The sequence below is a fragment of the Lissotriton vulgaris genome, chromosome 5 (genome assembly GCF_964263255.1).
Source record: "Lissotriton vulgaris chromosome 5, aLisVul1.2, whole genome shotgun sequence".
NCBI classification, from domain to species: domain Eukaryota; kingdom Metazoa; phylum Chordata; class Amphibia; order Caudata; family Salamandridae; genus Lissotriton; species Lissotriton vulgaris.
In genome coordinates, this window is record NC_141693.1 from 296,026,811 (window position 1) to 296,045,578 (window position 18,768).

The following is an 18,768-nucleotide window of genomic DNA, read 5'->3' on the forward strand; positions in this document are numbered from 1 at the left end:
AAGATCTTTTCCCGGTCTCACGAGAGTCCAAGGATAGCAGGCAACAGGGATGACGGAGCCTCCTCACAAGCAGCAGCAATTCCAAATGTCAAGGTTTCCCACTGACTAGGGAAAACAGAGCAGCTTTATCCAATGTCGGGGGCGTGGCCGGCACGGAGAGCGGCCACAGGTGTAGCACGCAGGGACTCCTGGGCAATGGAGTCCCTGCTAGGCTGCTCGCAGCCCTGCCGGTAACAGAAGGGGTTGAACAAAGTCCAGCTCTCCTCCACAACACCCCGCAGAGTCAACTGGCGCAGCGGGACCCGCGCAGCGGGTCCGGCAAGTTGTTAAGATCTTTTCCCGGTCTCACGAGGGTCCAAGGACAGCAGGCAACAGGGATGACGGAGCCTCCTCGCAAGCAGCAGCAATTCCAAATGTCAAGGTTTCCCACTGACTAGGGAAAACAGAGCAGCTTTATCCAATGTCGGGGGGCGTGGCCGGCAGGGAGAGCGGCCCCAGGTGTAGCACGCAGGGACTCCTGGGCAATGGAGTCCCTGCTAGGCTGCTCGCAGCCCTGCCGGTAACAGAAGGGGTTCAACAAAGTCCAGCTCTCCTCCACAACACCCCGCAGAGTCAACTGGCTAAGCGGGACCCGCGCAGCGGGTCCGGCAAGTTGTTAAGATCTTTTCCCGGTCTCACGAGGGTCCAAGGACGGCAGGCAACAGGGATGACGGAGCCTCCTCGCAAGCAGCAGCAATTCCAAATGTCAAGGTTTCCCACTGACTAGGGAAAACAGAGCAGCTTTATCCAATGTCGGGGGGCGTGGCCGGCAGGGAGAGCGGCCACAGGTGTAGCACGCAGGGACTCCTGGGCAATGGAGTCCCTGGTAGGCTGCTCGCAGCCCTGCCAGTAACAGAAGGGGTTCAACAAAGACCAGCTCTCCTCCACAACACCCCGCAGAGTCAACTGGCGCAGCGGGACCCACGCAGCGGGTCCGGCAAGTTGTTAAGATCTTTTCCCGGTCTCACGAGGGTCCAAGGACGGCAGGCAACAGGGATGACGGAGCCTCCTCGCAAGCAGCAGCAATTCCAAATGTCAAGGTTTCCCCACACGTTTTCTGTATTTCTTTCCACATTTTTGTGACGCAATGCCACTGTTTACAATCTCTGTGTGCAAACTGTTGCTTGATAGTTGTCAGTTCTCCCAACGCCAGATGCTCTTGGGACAAAGCATCTCGTTTTCTGACTTCCAAAGACCCATGGGAGTGTGATCTGTGCATGAGAGAGAGGGTGAGGGGGTATGTGTGTGATTTCTATAACTCAATTGCACAACTATTAACCAACTATAGGTTTGTGATTTAATTTAAGTGAAGAATGAGTCTGAGCATTGACTAACCAGGATGACGTGAAGAATGGCTAGGCATGTGATACTGCGCACCAGAAACATGTAGCTGACAACATCATGTAATCCCTATGCACGATGTGTAGAATGGCATATTTTAATAGGGCAGAGCTTCTCAGGCAGGGAGGACAGTTGGCAAAAATGACTTCCTAAATTTCCGTATTACTTTATCTTGCAGAGGTGATTTGGACAGACAGACTGAAAGTATTCGACGTCACTGCAAGCAGTTTCCGGGTGACCTGGCCAAGGCTCCTCTCCCAAACTACAGGATATTATGTGGTGGAGTACACACCAGTGGCAGAGCCCGGGCAAAAGCGGACAATGCTGGTGGCAGGGGATCAGACCGGTGTGGTGTTGCGGAACCTGGCTCCAGGCACTAGATACAACGTCACAGTCATCCCAGACTCCAACGAGCAGTACATCCCTCCTCAGTCTGCGCAGGTCACCACTTTGGAAGGTAATCCTCCAGATTACATTGCCCAATATGATCAAATTTAGATCCCCAAACACCTGAATCTTCAATATGCAGAAATGAAAAGCCCTATAAAGTGATCTTTGTCAGATTTTTTCAGTTGTTGTTGTCCTAGGTGACATTTAAAACTTCATAATGCGATGGAATACTGTTCTGCAAGTTTGATTAAAAAACTGCTCATTTTACTAATATAATAATATTTCCTATTTGTAAAGCATAGGGGTTTCAAGGCACTGGGGGCCGTCCAGGATAGTAAGTGAGCTATTGCCCTAAGTCACATGATGCTGAACTGAGCTGCCGCCAGGGATCAAACCGTCAGCCCTGCGCCCCGGAGTCTGCCGCTCTGTCCACTGCGCCACACCTCTCTACTCTAAACTAATGAGGATGAGGCACTGGAGAGTGGCTGTGCAAGAACTGCCATGAAGAACATCAGTCTACCAACCAAAAGAGCAATAGGAAACATGCAATGATATGACTAGGAGGAAAAGCAAAACCACTTTACCAATGAGTAAGGTATAAAGCACGTCTTTTAATAAACAAAGCAATAAATAAAGAGAAAACAGAATCTGGGAAAGCGACAAAGAGACCCTATTTTCAGCCCAAGAATGCAATGGAAATCGATAGCTCAAGAAGCAATGGTGAATGTGTGTTGCCTAGCACAAGACAAAAGCACACTCAGAGAGCACTTGTGTACTGCCTTCTCATCAGTATGACATTGAAAATGTCTACAGACCATCGAAGCAATAGAGAAAGTCTAACTCGTGTGAGAAAACGCAATGGTGAAATCCTGTCTAGCATTACAGGAGCGGCCCTTGCAGGTAAGAGTGGTGAGGCTGGGGGGAGTGGGGTCGTTTGACAGACAAAAACAGGGGAAAATTAGTTATTTATTACATTTTTCCCTTGTGGTCGTCTGTTGAATCCATCCCCAAAGCAACTCAGCCCCCACCCCCCCCCCCCCCCCCACCCCCCGGCCCACCGCTCTAACCTGCACGGGCTGCTACTGTCTAGAATGACGAAGTCACTCTACTTACTAAAGGGGTAATTAAGAAATATCTGTCCAACTTTGTGAACATGAATGTGGAATGTGACAGGTGGAGCATGTCATTAACATGAACATTCTAAAAGACCCCAACTCAAAATCCCACTTGCATTATTAAACAATGATTGGAGAATAGAGTAAGGGAATTAGAATTGTTGTTCTTATGCTCGACGCAGAGCTTACCTTTACAGGTGTAAAAGTACATGTAACAATTGAAAGAAAAAAACGAATATAAGGACCAATAGGCGAGTCAAAACAATGCACAAAAGGATAGCCAAAAGACAGTGAGATCTTTCCCTCACGTAGTGAAGTGTGACCTGGTGTTCCAATGGCATGGTAGGAATTAAATGAAAACATGCAAAGCGTTCAATGATTAACCTATGTTTGCCTGTCCACAACCTACAATGATATAGTCTTTGTTGAGCCTTCCCAAATAGTCAACCTCTTCATCATTTTCAGGTCAGACATAATCAGATCAAGTTTGGGTTTTAATCTTCCATCCTTAGGACCTTTCTAAATTCTGGTTTGTGAACATGTGTCATCATAAAGTTCCCTTTATCCATGACACATTCTGAAATGTTTTGGTTTGGAAAATTTGAGCAAAAGAACCCCCTTCTCTTAAATAAATGCACAACTTGAAACCTGAGAATTAGTACTCTTTCCTCATGCCCTTAACCTTCTTTCCTGCCCCTTCAAGAGGACAAGAGCTTTTGCTTGGGTACTTCAGGCTGACTTGAGAAACTAGTCCTTATTAGTGTCTTCATTCAGAGACATTCGGTAGACCATGTGAAAGTAGGTTTAGGTCCACTGTGATTGTTGGTCTTTTTCCTGGTTCCCTATCAGTAGGTTTCTTCAGTCTTCCCAACTCATCTCTGAGACTCAAAGCAGTGATCCTCTGTTCATGGATAGGGGTCAGCATCTGGATACACATGAATTTTTGGGGATAGGCATTCTTCTCTCTCCCTTCGAGGGGCTCTAGACTCTTCAAACAGCATCAACATTGTTTCAGGACTCCCTTTTAAAATAGACAACATATAAAACATTGGTACAGGCACATTTGCAGACAGAGGCACTAACAGCTTGTTAACTATAGCTCAGCCCATTTCTGCTCTGCTGTTACTTTCATCAGACCATCCTCTTTGCTTAGGGTACTTGTGGTTACGACCTCAACAGGTTATGCATCTACAAGGAACTCCTTATTTTGGGTGGGGGCTGGCATGAAATAGGCTATCTTTTATTCTGTCAAGGGAGGAGTCTTGGTCTTGGCTGGATTGTGCAAGGCAGACAGAGTGACATGGGGTAGTTTGTGATTCTAGGCTAAGTCTGAAGGTTTGGCGTTGATTTGGTGGAAGGATCCTAAAGAGAAGACACAACCTCTTTGATGGAGGAGGGATCACCCCCTTGTCTTTTAATTCAAGTCATTCCTTTCCTTGACTCTTCTTTTGGGGTATTTGAAGACCTCACCACATTTTTGTGTTTTATGTGCTTTGAAGCTCTGTTCTCTGGTCGACACTGGTGTGGAGGCATAGAGCGCAAGACATTGCTCAAGGCTACAGCAAACATACTTCAGGAAGTAACGTGAAGGGTAGAGATCTAATAATTTTTTGTATATTTGTGTGATTCTGTGTTCACCTCTGTGTTTCTAGGAGGCCTTTCTCTGATCCCTTTTGTGATCACTCTCATACAAAGTGCCGGTTGGGTTTTCAATTACGTTTTTGGTCACGAGGAGGAGGTGAAGTGGTAATAAGGGGAGTGAAGGAGATTATTATTCACCCCTTCCTTGTTTTTCTGGCTCTCCTTATTCAGCTTATCAGAATTTTCATTAACATCTGCCCATTTTTCAATTAATCCTCGCTCCTCTCATTTCTCGCTGCTTAGGGTGAGGTCAGATTGTAATTGACCCTGGCTTACACCCACTGCTCCCTAAGTACCTGACTCCTTGTCCCAAACCATATAACAACCTTCACAAAGCCTTGTTTAGTTTAGTTGAGGCAAGAAACAGAGCGCCCGGCCGGAGAAGGGTGGGATACAATGGCAACAATAGTTGGGGCAACAGATTCTCCTGGCATCTTGCTACCCCCGTTACCATCCATGGCAACTTCAGGACATGGAAAAAGCTATCCTTTTCAAATGCAACAGAACCACAGTGAGCGTGGGGAACACAAACTGCATGGCATGCTACAGCCGCTGTCTCTTCTTGACTCCTTACTCGCCCGCTTCGAAGTTACTCGCAGCATGTATGCTCCCACTCCTGATGCCCTAAGCAAATACATGAAATCTGCAGTGCATTGGAAAATACCTGTCCAACATCAGAGGAAGCAATAAATTACACCAGTCTACTAGCCCACAAAACAATGGAGAAAAACTATCTACTAACCAGCAAGACATTGGAGAACATCTCTCCAAGACTAAAGAAAGCAAGGGAGACTACTTGTCTATTTACAATCACACGGTGGAGACGGTCTGAACAATATTAGGTGAAGCCATTGAGAAAACCTAAGTACCAACCAATGAAATGCCAACGAACACTTGTCAGCCAACCAATAAATCAGTGTAGACCACTGTCAACCTAACCACCAACGAAGCAATTGAGGATGACTACCAACAATTAATTATGTATAAACCAATAAAGCAATCGGAAATTGCTGACCAGTATTGAGGAGGTAACAGAGAACACTCGCCATACAACCAATGTCATAACAAGAATGCCTACCTTTGGTTTTTCTTTACCTATGATTGAGGCAGTCTATGTATCCATTGTTTAGCTAACAAATAATATCCATCCAACATCAGAGAAAGCAATTTGAATCATGTCTGCCAAAGACAGGTCAGTATGTATGAGAGGAGGTAATCATGAATGTCCAGTATTTGTGGGGTCTTTGAAGAACACTAGTATTCAAATAAATAAGGTAACCGAGAACGTCTGCCCAACAGTGGAGTAGGCAAGAAAGAACACATTTCCTTCCAGCCAACGAGCCAATAATAGAAGTCTGTCCAACCTTACAAAAAGCGGTTTAGAACGCCTGTCAAACAACAGTGCAATAAGGAATATCTGTCCGGCATTAGAGAAATAACAAACAATGCATACTGAACAGTCAACAAATAGAACACCTTTCAATAAACAATGAGTCAATGTCCAACACCATTCATCTACACACCAATGAGGCAATGAAGATCTTCTGTCAAAGGGTGGAGGAAGTAATGTAAAACATCAGTCTATAAACCAATGAGGTAAAGGATCACTCTAACAATTCATGCAGCAATGTAGAATATATGTTCAATATCAGTGAGGAGGTCTACAAACTAATAAATCAATACATCCTATCAATCCACCACTTCAGAAAGTAACTGAGAAGTTTGTCCTTACTCTTAGCACATTCTTATCAAGCAAGTAGGGGATGGAAACTGAAAATCATTTGAAAAGTCATCATCATCAATCATCATCGATTAATCTTTATTCGGCCAATTTTTGGCCATAAAAGACACGAAGCAATCTGACATTAGACAACAGTTATATAAAGTGCAAGGTGTGAAATAAAATTGAGAAAACATGTTAAAACCATGAAAAAAGCATAAAATACAGAATTTAAAAAGCAACAAACAGATAAATATTGTTTCAACAGTGTAGGCCCTCCGTCGTTTTCCTAGTTCTAACTACCGCTTTTAGAAAAAATCATACCCAGAAGCAAATAACGGCTCTATTTGAAAAGTTATCCCTGCTACGCCATATTAGCGGCTGATTGTGGGCTATACAAATGGCAATACCATAACATCAATCAATCAATCAGATAATTTGTAAAGCGCGCTACTTACCCGTGAGAGTCTCAAGGCGCTGAGGGGAGGGGGTGCTGTTACTGCTCGAAGAGCCAGATCTTGAGGAGTTTTCTGAAGGTAAGCAGATCTTGGGTCAGTCGTAGGTTGGTGGGGAGGGTGTTCCAGGTCTTTGTGGCGAGGAAGGAGAAGGACCTGCCACTGGATGTCGCTTGTTGGATGCGGGGGACGTCGGCGAGGGCGAAGATGGGGGTGTAGAAGCTGAGTCTGCCGTTCAGGAAGGCCGGTCCGGTGTTGTGGAGTGCTTTGTGTGCGTGGATGAGGAGCTTGAATGTTGAACAGGGTCAGGCTGAGGGATGAGCCCTGGGAAACGCCGCAGATGATGTCCGTGGCTTCGGATAGAAAAGGTGGGAGGTGGACTCTCTGGGTTCTGCCGGTGAGGAAGAACGTAGTCCAGTCTAGGGCCTTCTCCTGGATTCCAGCTTCTTGGAGGCTTGTCACTAGTGGCAGACCGTGTCGAAGGCAGCTGATAGGTCCAGGAGGATGACGGCTGTTTTTTCGCCGTTGTCTAGTTGGCACCTGATGTCGTCTGTGGCGGCGATGAGATCTGTCTCAGTGCTGTGGTTGCATTTGAATCCGGACTGGGACGGGTCTACGGTGTTATTGTCCTCAAGGTGGCGGGTCAGTTGCATGTTGACGATTTTCTCGATGACCTTCGCCGAAAAAGGGACCAGGGAGATGGGCCAGAAGTTCTTGAGGTCCTTAGGGTCCGCCTTCGGCTTCTTGAGGAGGGGGTTGATTTTAGCGTGCTTCCAGTTTTCCGGGAATATCGCCGTCTCGAAGGAGATGTTTATGACCTTCCGTAGTTGGGGTGCGATGGTTGTGTCTGCTTTGTTGAATGCATGGTGTGGGCAGGGGTCTGACGGAGATCTTGGGTGGATGGAGTTGATGACCTTGCGTGTTTTGTCATCGTTGACATGGGAGCAGGAGGTCAAGCGGTTGGTGCAGGTGGTGTTCGCGGGGGGGGTTGGAAACAGTCGTAGTTGGGGCGGTCGTGGTGTTGAAGCTGTCGTGGATGTCAGTGATCTTCTGGTGAAAGAAGGTGGCCAGTGAGTCGCACAGATCTTGTGAGGGTGGGATGTCGTTGGTGTTGGCGCAGGGGTTGGAGAGTTCCTTCACTATGCTGAAAAGCTCTTTGCTGTCGTGTGCGTTGATGTCCAGGCGGGCTTTGAAGGAAGATCTCTTGGCTGTTCTGATGAGTTGGTGATGTCTGTGGGTGGCGTCCTTGTGGGCTGCGTGGCTGTCTGGTGTACGATCGTGGAGCCATATCTTCTCCAGGTTCCGGCAAGTACGTTTGGAGGTCTAGAGCTCTTCGGTGAACCATGATGCTTTCTTGCTGGAGTGGCTGATGGAGGGTTTTTTGAACGGGGCAAGGGTGTTGGCGCAGTCGTTGATCCATTGTCTGAGTTTGTGGGCGGCGTCGTCCGGGTTGGTGGGGCCTGTGGGTGGGTTCTGGCGAGGGTGGAGGTCAGCTGATCTTTGGTGACTTTGCTCCAGCGGCGGTGGAGAAGTTGTTGGGTGCGGTGGTGCGTGGTTGGGTTTTTGAAGGTGAAATGGATGCAGTGGTGGTCGGTCCAGTGGAGTTCGGTGGTGTGGTTGAAGGCGACGTGGGTGCTTGCGGAGAAGACGGGGTCGAGTGTGTTGCCGGCGACGTGGGTGGGTGTGGTGACGAGCTGTCTGAGGCCGAGGTTGTCGATCAGGGTGGCGGAGTTGGTGTTGTTGTTGTTCTCAAGGTGGAAGTTCAGGTCTCCGAGGAGGATGTAGTCCGTGGAGGCGAGTGCGTGGGTGCTGGCGAGGTCGGCGATGGAGTCGCTGAACTGAGCCCGGGGTCCGGGGGTCTGTAGATTAGTGTTCCTCTGAGGGTGATGTTGGGGTCGGTGTGGATTTGGAAGTGCAGGTGTTCAGCGGTGTTGAGGGTGTCGTCTGCGTGGGTGTGGACCTTGAGGGTGGATTTGTGGACGATGGCTAAGCCTTCTCCGATTCCGTTGTTGCAATCCCTGCGGGTGATCTTGTAGCCGTTCGGGATGGCTATGGCGATGTCGGGCGCTGATGAGTTGACCAGGTTTTCGGTCAGGAAGGCGACGTCTGGGCTGGAGGTGTCGAGCAGGTCCCAGAGCTCGACGGCGTGTTTGCGTGCGGAGCGGGTGTTCAGGCGTATGCAGCAGAGGTGGTTTGGTACGGTCCCTGGAGGTTTGGTGGATCGGTCGCAGGTGAAGTCGCAGGTGCGGCACGGTAAAGGTCCGTGTGTGCGTTTAGGGGCGGCTTTGAAGCAGCGGTGGTCTTGGACGGTATTGAGTGCGAGGAGAGTGTTGATGTCATATCGGATTCTGGCGTCGTGGATTTCGTCTGGACCAGGGGTTCTGGCGCTGGGCACGGTCCAGGCCTGGACGGGCGCAGACAGGCTTGCCTTCGGTGCGCCGGCAGCGCGCCCGCTGCGCGCGTCCGCAACACGGCCTCCATAAGAGGGGTAATGGGAGGGAGGATCAGCTGGGAGTCAGGAGTGGGGTGGCCAATGGGGCTGCAGGGAGGCGGGGCCTACTTTCAAATGAAGAAAGCAAGAGAGGACAACAGACCAATAAATAGGGGCTGCAAAAAGAGATCTTGTATTGCCATGCCCCACCTTTAGCATTCTATATGGGTTATGATGGCTAGTTCCGGAAGTGATGAGTCCTTCCAGAATTATCAAAAGCTATGCCTGCTAATGTGGTTTACCTTCATAAATGTTAGTGGAGCAAACTATGGATGTGAACCCCTCCTATATGTGAGTCCTTTGCACTCTTTCTTGCAGACTCTACTCTGCGTTTATCACTTAACTGTCGGTTTCTAACTTGGCCTATTGTCTTCCTTGTACCTGACGTGGGACAGGTGAATGGAATCAGGTGTAGCTGAGGTTCGCAGCGACCCCTGACATGCCCTTTGGTGTCCTTAGCACTGCCCTTGCTACCCCTGGGCTCAGAGGTCATGGAAACAGCATCAGGAACAGAAAGTGAACAGCCCCCTAGCAGCTCTGTTTAATGTCGGCACTCCTTTTATTCCTGGTCAATCCTATAAACACTCAGCAGAAAAAAAGATGACGTTAATAATATTTGGGAGAACTCTCCCAAATATTATTAATGTCAACCAAATTGCAAGCCCAGTTTTACAAACACATAGTTTCAATTGTATTATACGCCCAATAGAATAGCCAAATGGACTACGGGCACGATGCGCGCTACATGAAGCAGATTTAATACACGTTTGCTACATGCGGCACACTTAGCCCCATCAGACGGGAAATCTCTATCTTTTTATCAGGAATCTTTGAATCAAGATTAGAGATCTCAACAGTTGAAATAATGCTAGGTGCAGACGTGGACGCTCGACCGAACAGAATGAAAGGGCTTTTATTTGTCTCTATGGCAGTGCTTAGAATATACCTGGCATCGGCCTGGCTAGACCCAAACCCACCAACATTCCAACAATGGCGGGCACGACTGCTAGCAACACATAGCCTAGAGATAGCTAGGAAGGGATTAGACATCTGGGACCCCCTTACACGATGGATAGAACGTCCCTGATGAAAATGTTTACCTTGGATACTGTGATAAATATGATTGAAATATTATGGTACGTGTTTAATATTCTGCTTGCACCTGACTGTATATATAAAGTGATTTGCCTGTATGGGTGGGTTGGGGGTGGGTTGGTTTATCAAAATGTTAAAATATCTCAATAAAGAATTGTTTTAAAAAAAGAAAAGAAAATAGATAACGACTGAATGACTGAGGGTGGGGGTGTGGCATCAACTCTGCCACGTCATCAGGGGTCAATAGCGTGTGAATTGACGCCTATGCTGTTACTTACCATCTATAATTGCAGAACTCAGCCATGCCTAGCTTCCTGTGTTTTACATGAAATTAATAAATATTTGAGGCCAATGAAAATTGTAAATAATATGCAATGCATATTTGTTCTCTTGCTTCAGATCGAATAAGCCCTGCTCAGATCCTAATATCCAAATCCAGCTCCCGACGCTTCCAAGTGAGTTGGTCGCCAACCCCGGACAGTGTGGTGGGTTACCAGATACTGTACGGACCCCTGCCCGGGAATTCAGTCAAACTCTTTGAAGTGGATGGCAGTCGGAACAGCACCATTGTAGACAATCTATCACCGAATACCACATACTTGGTGACAGTGACAGCCTTGTACAAATCAGGACAAGAGAAAGCCTTGTCAGCCAAAGCTTGCACTGAAGAAGGTAAGATGTCATTACACTCATTTTTGAATGCTCTGTTTCTTTTAAGTTTGCCTGTATAACCTAAACCTCTTGAATTGCCCTAGGACTTTTCTAAGTTTCTTTCTAATATGATTTCTGTTCTTAAATATTTGACTTTTTTGCTCCAGATTATTCCTCTGTTCGATCAATGTCCACTCCCCTCCATTGGGCTTTCCAATGTTATATGCCAGAGTAGTTAAAACTAAATATTTCTCTGCCAAAGCTAATCATATATGTTTGGCATCGCAAACCCACTGAAGGGGACTGCGGCTGGTTCCATTGTTGTGATATGGGGAGCCTACCCCCGGATCACAGTTAATCTGCCTGCAAGAGGGTATGTATTTTGTGCCTGTATTGAGGGTGCCCTGTATGGTCACCGGGGCACCCATATTAGGTTTTTTGGGATTGGGTCCCTGGGGACCATAAAGGCTCGGGGAGGGGGGCCGTACACATCCCTCCCCTTAAAAAAAAAAAAAGAATACGTCCCCGGAGTATGGGGTCGCCGTGGCCCGTAAAGGCTCCGGGAGAGGGGGTGCATGAAGTTAACTATAACTGGTGAATTTCAGTGGATTTTTTTGTTTAAAACGGTATGTTTTTATTCTTTAACCTTTGTTTTTTTCAGTGACTATACATAAATATGTAAATAGATTGTGTGTTTGTGTGAAAGAGTGTTTATGTGCAAGAGGGTTTCTATATGTGTGAGCATGTGTATGTGTTTGAGTGAAAGTGAGTAAGCTACTGTAAGTGACAGGTGGTGAGTGTGAATGATTGAGATTGAATGTCACCAAGTGAGTAGGAGTGAATAAGAGTGAGAGAGAATCAGTGAGTGAGCGTAGGGGTACCTGCAAGCATGCGACAAACAATGAGTGAGAATGAGTGGCAGTGACTGAGTGAAACTGAGAGTGAGAATGAGTGAGTCAGTGACTGAGAATAAGTGGGAACAAGCCAGAGTGAGAAAGTATGACTGAGTAGGAGTTACTGTGAGTGAGAGTGAGTGAGAATTAGGAAGTGAGAGTTAGATAGTGTGCAAACCAGTTTGAATGAAAAAGTAGGTGTCAAAGTAAGAATGAGCGAAAGTGAATAGGTAAGGACAAGTAATTGAGAGTAAGAGTGAGTGAGAATGCATGAGGGAGGAGTGATAATCAGTGTGAGTAAATGAGTGTGCGCGTGAGTAAGAAAGTGGTTTTATGCTTGGTAATCTTCTTTTGACCCTGGCATACTGAAGGTAATTCAGTTGTAGAAGCCCCATGGCAAAATACTAGTGCTGCACTGGGCCAGGTCCATCACCACCCCCTGTTGTTTAATTATTTTGTCCACCATAAGCGTGGAAGGGTATACTCAGACGTGAGTCCCTTGCTCATTGCACCATCAGGATTCAAGCAAGCCGGGCCGAAGACGGCTGAAATGCCAGAAACCGGTCCCCGGAAGCTTGTTTCCTTCCCAGTGAAAGAATTGGCTTGGTAGTTTGGTTTGCCCTGTTCCCATGATGCACTGGGCCAGGGACAGACTAATTTGCATATAGCCAGGTTCTGAGCTGGGATGGTGCAGTGAGCTAAAAAACGGTGTTGGATTAAGCCCTGATCTCTTGACTGGGTGAGAGTATTCTGCTTAATTCAGAAACTCTGTCCATCACCACCCCCTGTTGTTTAATTATTTTGTCCACCATAAGCGTGGAAGGGTATACTCAGACGTGAGTCCCATGCTCATTGCACCATCAGGATTCAAGCAAGCCGGGCCGAAGACGGCTGAAATGCCAGAAACCGGTCCCCGGAAGCTTGTTTCCTTCCCAGTGAAAGAATTGGCTTGGTAGTTTGGTTTGCCCTGTTCCCATGATGCACTGGGCCAGGGACAGACTAATTTGCATATAGCCAGGTTCTGAGCTGGGATGGTGCAGTGAGCTAAAAAACGGTGTTAGATTAAGCCCTGATCTCTTGACTGGGTGAGAGTATTCTGCTTAATTCAGAAACTCTGTCCATCACCACCCCCTGTTGTTTAATTATTTTGTCCACCATAAGCGTGGAAGGGTATACTCAGACGTGAGTCCCTTGCTCATTGCACCATCAGGATTCAAGCAAGCCGGGCCGAAGACGGCTGAAATGGCAGAAACCGGCCCCCGGAAGCTTGTTTCCTTCCCAGTGAAAGAATTGGCTTGGTAGTTTGGTTTGCCCTGTTCCCATGATGCACTGGGCCAGGGACAGACTAATTTGCATATAGCCAGGTTCTGAGCTGGGATGGTGCAGTGAGCTAAAAAACGGTGTTGGATTAAGCCCTGATCTCTTGACTGGGTGAGAGTATTCTGCTTAATTCAGAAACTCTGTCCATCACCACCCCCTGTTGTTTAATTATTTTGTCCACCATAAGCGTGGAAGGGTATACTCAGACGCGAGTCTCTTGCTCATTGCACCATCAGGATTCAAGCAAGCCGGGCCGAAGACGGCTGAAATGCCAGAAACTGGTCCCCGGAAGCTTGTTTCCTTCCCAGTGAAAGAATTGGCTTGGTAGTTTGGTTTGCCCTGTTCCCATGATGCACTGGGCCAGGGACAGACTAATTTGCATATAGCCAGGTCTGAGCTGGGATGGTGCAGTGAGCTAAAAAACGGTGTTGGATTAAGCCCTGATCTCTTGACTGGGTGAGAGTATTCTGCTTAATTCAGAAACTCTGTCCATCACCACCCCCTGTTGTTTAATTATTAAAATACTAGTGCTGGCATAATGGAGGCAATTTTTAATTTGACAGGCACATCATGTGACAAAATACTGGCACAGGCTTACTAGAGGTAATACTTGACACTTGGAACATCTATGGTAAAAATGCTAGAACCAGCATACTGGAGGTAACTCTTGATATAGTAGTATCTCAGGTAATATACTGGTACTGGCATTCTGGAGGTGATCTGCGACATATGGGGCAGTGTGGAAAAATGCTCGTGCTGGCATGCTTGAGGAAATTCTAGGCATAAGGATGTCCTGTGGCAAAATACTGTAGTTAGCACATTGGCGATCACTCTTGGCATGAGGCAGAACAACCATACCTTATAGAAGAGGTGCAAAAGTGCAAAACGCTGTCTCTAACATACTCAGAGTTTATTTTGACATAAGTGTCATACATGATAATTGGATGACATTAATGTCAGATTCTGGGTTTGGTATATCATGTAATTTTTGCCATGGGGGGCACCCATGACAAGATACTGTCTCTGGCACAATGGAGGTAATCTTTGGCATATAGGGGCATATATGGCACATTTTGAAAAGAAAAGGGGGTCAATGTTTGTGGAGCATCATGTTTCCTTGGCTTGCAAGGAACTGTATAATCAATGAGTGACTTTTCAGAGCCTATGGCTGTTTAGCAAATTTATGTGACCAAGGCCCAGATGTAGGTAAATCTGATTTACCAACTCTAGAAACCGAATTTTATCGATTCGGTATTCTAGATTCGGTAAATCAGATATAGGTAAAAAATCGGTAATTTTCACAGAATCTGTATGATTCTGTAATTACCGAATCGGTATTTACCGATTTGGTAATTGCCATTGATTCCTATGGGCCTACAGGACCATAGGAATCAATGTCAATTACCGAATCGGTAAATACTGATTCAGTAATATTACTGATTTTGCAAGGGGAACAGGGTGTCACTTTGACACCCTGTTTCACCCCTGATTTTGGCTGGTGTGCCATGTGACACACATACATGCCCTTAGGGCATGTCTGTGTGCCTCATGGCACAGGTGTACATGCACAGATGAGCATGTACACTGGAATTCGTTATTTACCATGCAATTGTATTACATGGTAAATAACGAATCAGTAATGGCCTGTGGCACTGTTTGAAGTGCCACCTACATCTGTATTTACCGAAACGGTAAATTTACCGATTCGGTATTTTACTGAATCAGTAAATTTACCGAATCCGTAAATATACAGATTCTGTAAATATGACCCCACCTACATGTCAAATCCCAAAAATTGGCGACCTACATCTGGCCCAATGTTGCTTTAAAATGTACTTTTTGATCTAATTTTATACAAAGTTGTGTTGAAGGAAGAAGGCTACCCATCGGTTCCCCCTAGAAGAAGTGAGGCTCACTTGCTTTACTCTCTCGGTAAAAGTTATGGCAAGTATTGTATGACACCCCACCACTTTCAAAGATGAAGTCAGCACTCCAATAGAAGTCTATCTGAATTAGATATTTGTGTTGTGTTGTTATATTAAAATAAACAGTTAGAATCCACTCCTTGAGATTAAGGGTGTCTCCTCCACAGTGGGGAACACCTTTATGTTTTTAGGTCCCCTCACACACCAACAGGCCCCTTGGTGTCATGCTTCATCATCGGGGTCATCGTACCCCTCTACGGGGTACGGCGTGCTGCGACCTACGGAGACGTGGGACCACTTGTTAGACTATGTGTGGTGTTGGTGAGGGGGTATTTAGAATAAATGTGAGTGTATTGTGGGGTTTGGGAAATAGTGATAGTTAAAAAGAACCTCGCTCGTGGGGTGACTAAAAATTATTTAATAAGCCACCGGGCTGGTGCTGTTAAAATTGAGGGTGGGAGGTCACTACGCTGACAATGTGTGTTACCTCCTTTTTGTGTGCGTCGACATGTTTCGGTGCCAGAAGCACCTTCTTCAGGACGGGGTGCACAAATCCCCACCTTACTCACGTTTCTCTAACTAATACCAGAATTTTCTAATAAAAGTGAGGAAAAATTACAGTGCAGGTAAAAGTAATGTACCTAGCAAAAAGACGTTGTCTATTGATCAACTGTTTTGGAGTTGTAGATAAACCTCATGAGCCAAAACGTCAGGATCTGGTGTGCTAACTAGCACCATTTCTACGAGGAAATACCTCCCGATCGATCCCTAGGTGGCACCGTACAGTAGAGATAACTTTGACAGCAGCATCTCCACTCGAGGACAAGCGTCCAATTGAGCATTTAGCATGGGTTCTGGAAATCTGAGACTTTCTTGTTAACACACATGTCTAAATCCAGGCTCTTTGTCGTCTCCTGAGTGTGTAGTTGCACAGGGGGAGGTTCCATGACTCTCTGTTTCTATATTTAACCAGATAAATATGTGCTACTCCTGGGTGAAGTCTTAGGGCCATATTGATGACCTGGTTTACTTTGCTCTTGCACCACGCAACTTGGTGCAAGAGCGATGTAAACCATAAGTCAGATTTTTGAAGATACCAAATCACTGCGTTGCGTTACTCTGTCTTGGGAAGGCATTCCATGGGCGTTGCGTGAGTCTCCCACAAAACTCCCATTGTTTTTGACGCATTCACAGATTTTCATGACCGTATAAGCCTGGGAATGTGCCAAAAAGATACACCTCCATAGGTAAAGGGAGGTCTCCTCATTACTTCCTATTTCTATGTGTGCTGCTTCTGCAGCACACTCGGATAGAGGAATATGCCTCTCAGGACTGTTTTTCATGCAGTAAGGTGTCCCTTCCTGCACAAAAACAATCCTGCATGCAACGCAAGCATCGTGCACCATCGTGCAAGCGTGCCTGCGTTGGCGCTAGGCAGACCATTGTGTGCCAGCGCAGGGGAAAAAGTAAGTAATGTGCTGTATGCCTTAAATGGCGTGCATTTCTGACCTTTCCCAGTGACACAGTTCAGCGTAGCAAGGTGACTAACTACCCTGCACTGCGCCACTGTCATAAATATGCTGTATGAACAAGCCCAAAACAATAATCAGACAGCAGGGTTCTCTGCAGTCTTACTGTCCTGCAGTGGCAAGCATGTGGCATTAACACTCATACTTTGTACAGCGAAGGACACACCACAAGTGCCATATTCTTTCAAATGGAAATGCAGTGGCATCAAGGAGGAGGCAAAATAACAGCCTATGTAAGACACTGGGAGACCGCCTTACGGCTAGAACAGGGGGGTGTTTGTTTTCTCTCTTGCAAATGCGCATAACAGATTACAGGGTCTATAACTGTATATGCTTTGGACTACATTTCAGTCCAAGTACTGCCTTACTCTTCCATTTTATATCAAATGGAGAATGCAGTGAGCCAGATGATTAATAGAATGGATTTAGTAAAGAAAGTGTATATATTGAGGGAACCCATTGTTGGCCTTTTAGGTCAGCACTGCTTATAGATGGAATATTTTTTATACCGGTTAAGATGTGGTCATTAGGAAAGTGGCTAACTATCAATTCAAAATGCCAAAATTCTTGGTCCCTGAATGTTAGAACTGTTTTTCTCACTACTTGATCAAACTGCATGATGCTGGAAAAAAATCTTTATCTCCCTCTGTCTGGCTACTTTAGCAATTAAAGGGAAGGGCATGGTACGCTAAACACTAGTGTTAACTAAATATTATAGACATGATATATATATTTTTTTCTCCAAAATAGAAAGAACTTACTCTTTTGTTTCATCTTGTGCAGAGAATTCCAGAGTCAGGCACATGCACCTCGAAGACATGGGCAACAACATGTTGAAAGTCACATGGGACTCGGCCGATGGATCAGTGGTGGGCTACCGGGTAAGGTGTCGGCGGCAATCAGGCACCTCATCTTTGATCAGCGTAGCCCCAAAGACCCACAGCGTGCTGCTCCCCGGAATTACTGATGGGGGAACCAACACAATTTGTGTGCAGCCAGTGTACAGAAACAAACCAGGGAAATCACGATGCAAGAAAGCACGGTTGCAACCAGGTAAAGACCAGGCTGTGTAGTGTGGTGCTTGTACATTTGATAAAGCTTAATTTGTAAAAAAAGAAGTGCAGGTGCTGAAAATTTTGCGAAGAAGGACACAGCTCACTTCTTCCTTCGGTGAGACTCACTTTCAACACTATCACTGCCTCAGTCTCTATCTTCTAACCTTGATCTGTTGTCTGTCCACTAAGTCTTTGCTCTAAGAGTCTATCCTCTCACCTCTCTAATTGTTTTCTATCATCTTTGTCACACAACTGGTGTGTTACCTTAGTCCCTGTATTTCTGATTTGTCCTCTATTCCTCCTAGCCCTGCCCTTTTTCCTCTTCACTTATATCCACGCTCTGCTCTCCCTCCCCTCGATCCTGGCTCTTTAATATAACTATTCGAACAGTGATTAGCTGTGTCTCTGTTATATCATTTGTCTGCTTTTTTTCCTCTGTCCTGTCCTCTACATCCTTTTATTCTATCTTCTCTCTTCTTATTGCTCTCTTCTTCACATCATGGCTGCTTTCTCTTTGTATCTGATTTGGTCTCCTTTTCTTCTACTTAGTTCAGTCTTATCTCTCTCTACACAGCAAGTGAAAAGTCCACACTTACTTTAGTTTATTCTTCCTCAAGAGCCCTCACTCCTAAGTTCCAAATGAGCTCTCGCAGGTTCCTTGCCTCAACTCCGTCATGAGCCAGCCCCTAGCTACAATTATCCAATGGGAGGCTTAGGCTCAGGCAGTGGCAGGGTGCGGCAGACTCAGAGAATAGAATGCAAGCCATAGTTTGTCGATGACTTCTTGGATTTGTGATCGGTGTGATGACATCATCACTAACGTGGTGATACACAATCATGCCTGCCTGGACAGGCGTATGCTAGCCTGTCTATGAACATTTACCAGCCAGTCACCCTGCAATGTATATTATTCTATTTGTTTTGAGTTTGAACAATTAATATTGAGACCATCACCTGCAGGGTCAGAATATGTAGCCCCAGCCATGTGAAAGAAATGCCGGTGCTGAGCACCAGAAAGCACCTGCTCAAATTAAGCACTGAAAGGCTATTGCGACAGAGGAGGGCTGGTTGTATGGGATCAATGGAACAGAGAAGGACCCAAGGCGTA

At 46.2% G+C, this 18,768-nt stretch overlaps 1 protein-coding gene across 1 annotated transcript in view; it reads left to right on the plus strand.

Annotated features, from left to right (window-relative positions):
• The window catches only part of VWA1 (von Willebrand factor A domain containing 1), a 476,800-nt gene that overhangs the window by 440,846 nt on the left and 17,186 nt on the right, over positions 1-18,768 (plus strand). The window contains exons 15-17 of the mRNA XM_086921472.1: positions 1,559-1,837; positions 10,687-10,959; positions 17,389-17,658. Coding sequence (XP_086777598.1) covers positions 1,559-1,837; positions 10,687-10,959; positions 17,389-17,658 — 822 coding nt within the window. The remainder of the gene's footprint in view (positions 1-1,558; positions 1,838-10,686; positions 10,960-17,388; positions 17,659-18,768) is intronic.